This window comes from Carlito syrichta, unplaced genomic scaffold, assembly GCF_000164805.1.
Source record: "Carlito syrichta isolate Samal-C Ts95f unplaced genomic scaffold, Tarsius_syrichta-2.0.1 Scaffold306767, whole genome shotgun sequence".
Classification (NCBI taxonomy): domain Eukaryota; kingdom Metazoa; phylum Chordata; class Mammalia; order Primates; family Tarsiidae; genus Carlito; species Carlito syrichta.
The window spans coordinates 161826-169805 of record NW_007250863.1 but is presented as its reverse complement, the minus strand read 5'-3'; the positions used below and the strand labels follow the sequence as shown (position 1 = coordinate 169805).

General features: G+C 41.6%; 1 protein-coding gene across 1 annotated transcript; it reads right to left on the bottom strand.

Annotated features, from left to right (window-relative positions):
* Positions 1 to 185: 185 nt before the first annotated feature.
* Positions 186 to 3925, bottom strand: SPTSSA (serine palmitoyltransferase small subunit A). Its single transcript, XM_021715162.1, is given in 3 exon segments — positions 186 to 296; positions 298 to 377; positions 3910 to 3925. Coding segments are annotated over 3 exon segments (207 nt in total).
* Positions 3926 to 7980: the final 4055 nt, after the last annotated feature.

Sequence of the window (7980 nt, the reverse complement as noted above, 5' to 3'; positions counted from 1 at the left end):
CCAGGCGGGTCTCGAACCCATGGGCTCAGGCAATCCACTCACCTCAGCCTCTCAAAGGCGTGGGATTAGAGGCTGAGCCACCAAGCCCGGCTAGAAGAACTTCTTATGACATCTGATGAAGTCTCATTCCAACTTCGAAGGGTAGCTCTTCCCCAAGGAACCTCTCAATCCTGGCCACATCTTGGTCATTGTACAATTTCAAAGTAGTACAATATCATCATGATGTACTGGGGCATGAAGATGTATCCTGTTTATAGCGCCATCCCCACAATGGAAACCAGCATGGAATTGAATACAACTCCGCTCCCAGGGCTCCAGTATGTAGAGCACCATGATGAGCAGGTACCAGTAATAGGACCAGGACATTTGCTTCCAGGCTGCACCAGCGCCATCCCAGTCACGCACCTTCCGTGGTACGGCCGGGTGTCAGTCTCGGCAATATAAATATAGTTTTAAATGATGGAAGCACACATCCAAAAAGAAGAACTCGGGGAAGAGGAAGCCCTTCTTAGCTCCTCTGGGCACTCCTTTACAAGGCCAGTGTCATGTGGGACTTGCTGGCCTCGTTTCTTGCCCAACTCCCCCTGAGACTTCAAGGTCAGCTCCATTAGGCTGTGCTGGAAAACTTGGTCCCATTGTTTAAACTATTTGGGCTTCTTCATCATGTTCTCTAAAAAATTCAGAATGGTAATATATATTAAGCCCCTAACACAGCAGCTGATGGAATCTATAATTATCATCACCATCACTACTGGTAATACTGTTAGTAATAATCACTCTACTGTTGCTTTCACAGAAGGTAAAGGACTTGCTGAATGCCACCTGGTTGATCAGAAAGGATTGAGTCAAATCAGCACATTCTTTAAGCATTCATCAGAGCAGTTAGGATTCATCTGTGCTTGTCTCGGATCTCTTCATTCCTATGCTGAATTTGACATCTCAATTTTGGGCGCAACTTCTTTAACACCCGAGCCCTTTGAGAGTGGGAAAACTAGGTTTTTTTTAGGTGGAGAAACTACCCCAAATTCCTTCTCATTTTGGTAGTTAGTTTTAATTCTTCACTACTGTAAAGGATTCTGGGAGGCTGCTGCCTTATGTAGACTCACAGAGCAAATGGCAGATGGGGGTCGGACTGACTGACCCAGGACTCTTGTTTACAGGTGGTCTTAGCAACCCTAGCATGTGTGATCCCTCAGGCCAGCAACCCCCACAGCCCCATGTCTGCCTCACCTGCATGTGGTCCTTCCATCCAATAGGCCAAACCCACCCATGTTGACATGACATACAGTTTGCAATATATTTCCCATAATATTTTATTTGCAGCTCAACTTTGTTTTTTGGTTTTTTTTTCTTGACGTGGGGTACAATTCAGGGTTAGGTATACAGATGTCCATTATGCAGGTACCCTTGTTTATGAGATGTGCCCCTCCCTCACCTGGCAGTTTCCCTCAGCTGACAGTTCCCCACTTCTGCCTATCCCTTTCTTATAGTATTATGATAATTGTTCAAGGTCTGCTTATGTGCATCTCAACTTTGTAAGGAGTTAAAACTATTCTATTTTACAGTTGAAAAACATGAATAGTTTTTGAAGTCTGACTAAAAAACCCTTAGAAGTTAGCCAACTCAACCCCTTCTTTTCTCAGGGGGTGACATCAAGACCCTGAAAAATTAAGTGACTTTTTCAAAATCACAATGACAGTGATAACAGCATCAAGATTGACTTGACCAGATATGTCACTAAGTACTTGAAATATATCCTCTCATTTTGTTCTCACAACAATCTTACAAGGCAGGATACTGATTACAAAATGAGGAAACTGAAAGGGCTAAGAGTCAAGCTCAGGTTTTCTGGTGAAAACTCAGTGCTGACTCCATTCCCTAACATGGCTACCCCAAGGGTGTCAGGGTCATCCAAACGGAGGACATGGCAGTCAGCTGGGAAGAGAGAAATGGACAAGGACTGCCTCATGACTGGAAAGGATCATAGTTGAGTCACCAGCAAGCTTGGCTAAGGATGAGACTGGAGATCTGTATGGATAAAACAGTCAAAACCATCACTGCAGCCTCTCACTCTGGCCACCTGGATTACTTTTCACAACGCACAGTGAGGCTAAGCTTCAGTGAGGGCCAAGGAACAAACCAGAAATTTTTTTATCATGATTATTTTTTTCACGAACTTCTCAGCCTCCAAATTCAGTACTATGAACAGATAAGGCAAATGTCCAAAGGAAATATGCTGATATACATTTTCACCAAGAGTAAATCAGTGGTTCTCAACCGGGGATGATTGTGCCACCCAGGGGACATTTGACAGTGTCTGGAGACATTTTTGGTTGGGGGTATTGGGAGGGTGCTTCTGGCAAGTAACGGAGAGAGGTCAAGGATGCTGGTAAGCATGTACCCAATAACCCCTTCAACAAAAAATTATCCAGCTCAAAATGTTCCTAATGCTGAGGTTGAGAAACCCTGGTAGAGATGTAGCTGAGCTGCTTATAAACATGACCTTAGTTGCACAACACTCAGCTTTCAGAGAAAGAATGAAGTAGGTCAAAGGGTGCTGGAGTGGAGGTTGTAGGACCTGATTTCTAGTTCTAACTTGATGAGGTTGGAGCTTAGGAAAAGTCATTTGCCATCTAAGGGTCTCTTTTTCTTCCTAGAACTAGAGTAACCGTGTGATGGGACCAGATCCTTCCTCGTTGACTGGTGACACACTGGAAACAACAGGGCTACTCCATTCTTGTTGAACTTTATTAAGACACGATTAACCCCAAGCATCTCAAAGAGTTTGTGTACCATCTTTTGTTATAGTAGAGCCTTGGCACTTTTTTCTTTCAATGAAAAAGGTAATCTCGGGCTGGGCTCGATAGCTCAGCCTGTAATCCCAGCACTTTGGGAGGCCGAGGTGAGTGGATTGTCTGAGCCCACGGGTTCGAGACCCGCCTGGGCAACTTGGCGAGACCTCATCTCTACATAAATCAAAAAAATTAGCCAGGCATGGTAGCACGCGCCTGTAGTTCCAGCTACTTGGAAGGCTGAGGCGGAAGGATTGCCGGAGCCCAGCAGGTCGAAGCTGCGGTGGCGGGGAGCGGCCACTGCACTCCAGTCTGGGTGACAGAGTAAGACTCCAACTCAAAAAATAAATAAATAAATAAAAATAAAAAGGTAATCTCCATTATTATAGAAACGTAAGAAAATATAGAATAATACAAAGGGAGGAAAAAGAAAAAAATATCCTATAATCGCACCTCTTAGAAAGGAGTTTTAGCTCGACACAGTGGCTCATAGCTGTAATTCTAGCACTTTGAGAGGTCGAGGTGGGAGGATTGCTTAAGGCTAGGAGTTCAAGACCAGTCTGGGTGCTATGCAAGACACTGCCTCTAAAAAAAATTAAAAACAAAAACATTAGCTGGTTGTGGTGGCAGACTCCTGTAGTCCCAGCTCAGAAGGCTGAGGCAGGAGGCTCTTTGAGCCCAGGAGTTTGAGGCTGCAGTGAACTGTGATGGTGACACTGCACTCAACCCTGGATGACAGAGCAAGACCCTATCTCAAAAAAAACAAAAAGTGTTTTATTCTAGAGGTCTCCAGATACTGAACTCCACTATTTTGAAAATGAAGAAGAAGAGAGAATGGAGTCCATGGTACTTCTTTTGTTGTTTTATTTTGTAGTACAAGGGAGCTTTGTCAAGTTCAAATAATTTTAGCTCTTTGATCTTAACTTCCTTTTGTAAATTTTTAATTGTGGTAAAATAAGAATAACATAGATCTTACCACCTTTGCCATTTGTAAGTGTATGGTCCAGTGGTAAGTATATTCACATTGTTGTGTGGTCAATCTCCAGAACTTTTTCATCTTACAGAACGGAAACTCTGTACCCATTCAACAATAACCCCAATTTCCCCTTCCTTCAGCCCCTGGCAACTGCCATTCTACTTTCTGTTTTATGAACTTGACTACTCTGAACATCTCGTGTAAGTGGAACTCTATAGCATTTGTCTTTGATTGGCTTATTTCACTTGGTATGATGTCTTCAAGGTTCATTCCTTTTGAAGCATGTGTCAGAATTTCCTTGCCTCTTAATGCTGAATAGTATGTCATTGTGTATATATACCATGTTTTGATTATCCATTCATCTATTGATGGGTACTTGGTTACTTCTACCTTTTGGTTTCTGTGATTAATACTGTTATATACATGTTATAAAAAATTTGGCTATAGTGAATACTACTGTTTTAAACATGTTATAAAAATTTCTTTTAGAAACTCTGCTTTGTTTCATGTCTTCACTTCTTGAGTCCTCCTTTGTTTTCATTGTAAAATGGGCAAAAGAAGAATACCGACCTTCCAACTTCTTAGTGTGAATGCCAGATAAACAGTGAAGGGCCTATCTTTTCATCAGAGCGGGAGTGGGGATTGGATAGGGAAAGCTGGTCCACACTGGAAATGCTGGGTAGGTCTGATGAGGCCTAGAGAATCAGAGAAAGACTGAGGCCTGCGGCTGCTTTTGCCTGAGCACCCATCTTCACCCACCCCGGGTCCTCCCAATAGTATTCTTTATACAGCAAAGCTTTTTGGGTAAAACATATGCACTTGATCATGTCTTCAGACTTTCTTGCCAAGATTTCTGACCACCAGAGAGGTTAGATAAGCATCTTTATGAGGGGTTATCTATGCAACAGGCATTGTTTAAAGATCTTACTGCAGAATACTTTGCTATGTGGGGGTCAAGCATCCATCATCAAGGCAGCTTAGCTTCAAGATAGTGTCATTCATGCCATGCAACAGGCTGTTTTCTCACATATGTGTGTGTGTACATGAGAGAAGGAAGCAAAAACACTTAAAATATGAGAAAAAAATAAGAACAAGTAATGCCTGATTGATTATGAACTAGTACTGTCAGCTAAATCTTGGAGCAAATTAAATTAGTAGGTGGCCCCACTTTAAAGAATCTCTTACAGATTAATAATCATTTATAAGTAGACTTTGTAAACATGCTTAAACTATTAGTGAAGGAAAAAGAGTTCCCTGTTGTTTAAAATGATGCATTGACCTGCTGGAAAAAATTCATCTCCTGAATGCAGCTTGCAGCTTTGCCATTAGGAAGAGTTCATGCTGTGAGAAAAAATAAAATTATGGAAGCTCTGAAAACGTGACATTTTAGAATCCCTCTGGAATTAAAGGACGCAAAAAGGGTTTAGCTTCATCACTGATATGGTTGCTGTGGTTAGTTTCTGTTCTGCTCCACTCATTACAACTAACCACCCACATGTAAATAAATAGTAGCATAATCAAGCCTTTGTGACAGTTTATTAAAATATTCGCTTCTCAACTGAATATGTCCTTAGATCCCTCTTCCACAGCTTTTCATGGGAGCAGTGAATGGTTTGTGTTTTCATACAGCACAGAAGCATTATCTTCCTTCTTTAATTGCTTCTGTAAAATGGCAAGACTAGCACTTTTGCAAAAGGGTGAAGTTTTTTGGTCTTCAGACTATGCCACTGTCCAGATTTAAGGAAAATAGCCCAGTAGTTTTCCTTGAATATGACTGAGGGATTTTCTATCTTAGAAATGTTTTCCTGTACCCTCTTAGGTTCATTGCCCGAGGCCATGCAAATTAGGTTAACAGACAAATTAATAGAAGAAAAGGCATGCAAATTTCATTTTATATTAATTTTATGTGACACACGATCTTCCTAGAAAATAAGACCCAAAGAGATAAACAGGCCTGAGAGCTTACATACCATTTTTGATAAAGAACAATAAATTGTGGAGATGTCACAAGACAAAGGACCAGGATTTGGGGCTTCCAAGCATGGCAAACTGTGGGAAGGTAAGTAGATGAGGGAAACTAATGGAAAATGAGGGCTCTCTTGGTAAGTTTGTGCAGATTCATCTCGCTGCCAGACTCATCTTTTCATGGCCATAAAACTTTCCCAGGAGAGAGTATTTATTGCAGCCCTTATTTCTCAGGAGTTTCTGCTTTTAGTTAGATAAGAGAAACTCCAAGAAGGCTTCTTTCTACATCTCCTAAATCTCAAATGTCTTCAGCTCAAAATAGTTCCTAAGCCAAGAGGCATATTTGAGGATGGCACATTATGATCCCTTCACTGTCTTATGCAGGTCTTCAGTTGATTAGAATTTTTTCCCCCAGTATATACATGACTTGTAAGTGATCCTTGTTCAGTTGAAGTTCCATGTTCCAGATTATGTATATTACTCTGCTGGGGAAATCCAGTCCCAGAGAGTGCTGGTAACTAGCCATGGATGTGCCTCTAATCACTGAGATCAACAACTACCTCCAGGTCACAGACAGTCTAGCCTGAATGCCCCCAGAGAGATACTTGGTGAAGTATGGTGACGTCGTGAGTTGTCACAACTGGGAGCAGGAGATGCTGCTCTATCTATGGGCAGAGGCCAGAGGTATTGCTAAATATCCTGCAACACACAGGACAGCCCTCACAACAAAGAGCTACCTCCCTGCATGGGCTTGTTAGGGCTGCCATTTGAAAGTACTGCAGACTGGGTAGCTTAAGCAACAGACATGAAGTGTCTCATGGTTCTGAAGGCTAGAAGTCCAAAGACAAGGCAGTGTTGGTTCTTTCTGAAGGCTGTGAGGGAAGGAGCTGTTGCAGGACTCTCTCCTTAGCTTGTAGATAGCTGTTTTCTACCTATGTCTCTTCTTATCATCTTCTATGCGTATTTCTGCATCCAAATTTCCCATTTTAATGAAGACGCTGGTCATATTTGATTAGGTCTATCTTCATGATCTCATTTTTAACTTGAATATCTTCATAAAAACCTTTTCTCCAAATAAGGTCACATTCTGAGAGAGTTAGGACTTCAACATATGCATTTTGTGGGGGGGGGGCACAATTACAATCATAAGACAGCCTACAGTATCAGTAGTGAGTGCTGAGGTTGAGGGGTTCTGGTTTAAGTGGTTGCTTGACTTCTCTGCCTTCTTTTCTTTCAGTCTTTGATTTGCATTAATCTTTGGAACAACATTTACCTTGAAAAATGATGGGAATTCTCATTTACCATCAGGATAGAATCACTAGGCATTTAGGAATAAATAACTAGAAACATCACAATGAGTAGGTAAAAATTTCACTTTCATCCCCCATTTAATCCCAAATGGATGATCTCTTTATTTTTGCATCTGTTTTCCTTTGTCTCTGTTTTCCTATACATGTCCTTCTTTTCCTTGGATGGACTTTTGTTTTGAGGTCACTTGTCAGATGTCATGCCCATGGAACGCAGCCATCCATGTCCTATATAAAAAGAATACTAGTAGGGGAAGTCTTTTTAAACAGTTTTAAGTTACAGTGAGATGAAATGCCTTAGTGACAAAACAATATCAAAATATGGATTTTTATGGACTTTCAGGTTAGTCAGATGTGTATATCCCACTCTGCCATGATTTTTTTTGGGGGGGGGGGAATCAAGGTCTCATTTTGTCACCCAGACTGGAGTGCAGTGGACGATCACCGTTCAATGAAGCCTCAACTTCTTGGGCTTAGGAGATACTTCTGCCTCAATCTCCCTAGTAGCTGGGACTACAGGCATGTGCCACCATACCAGGGTAATTTTTTTTTCTTTTTTGGTAGAAATGAGATCGCTCTATGATGCCAGGTTGGTCTCAAACTTCTGGTCTCAAGCTATCTTCCCACCTCAGCCTTCCAAAGTGCTGAGATTGCAAGCATGAGCCCAGCCCAGTCTGCTTTTAAAGCTAATTTACTTCTCTAGGACTCCAACAATTTTCTTACTGGTAAAAGAAGAACATCTATACTACAGGCAGAGCTGAAGAGAGTATTATCAAATAATGCATGTAGTCAGTTTAGCTTAATGCCTGGTTCAAAGAATACAGCCACTAAAAATTAGCTGTTGGTATCATTAACAGAGAGATGAAAATACCTCCCTGAATTCATTCCTTGACCTCAGTGACATTGATTGAGTATCACAATGCACCAGGCATCTGTGGAT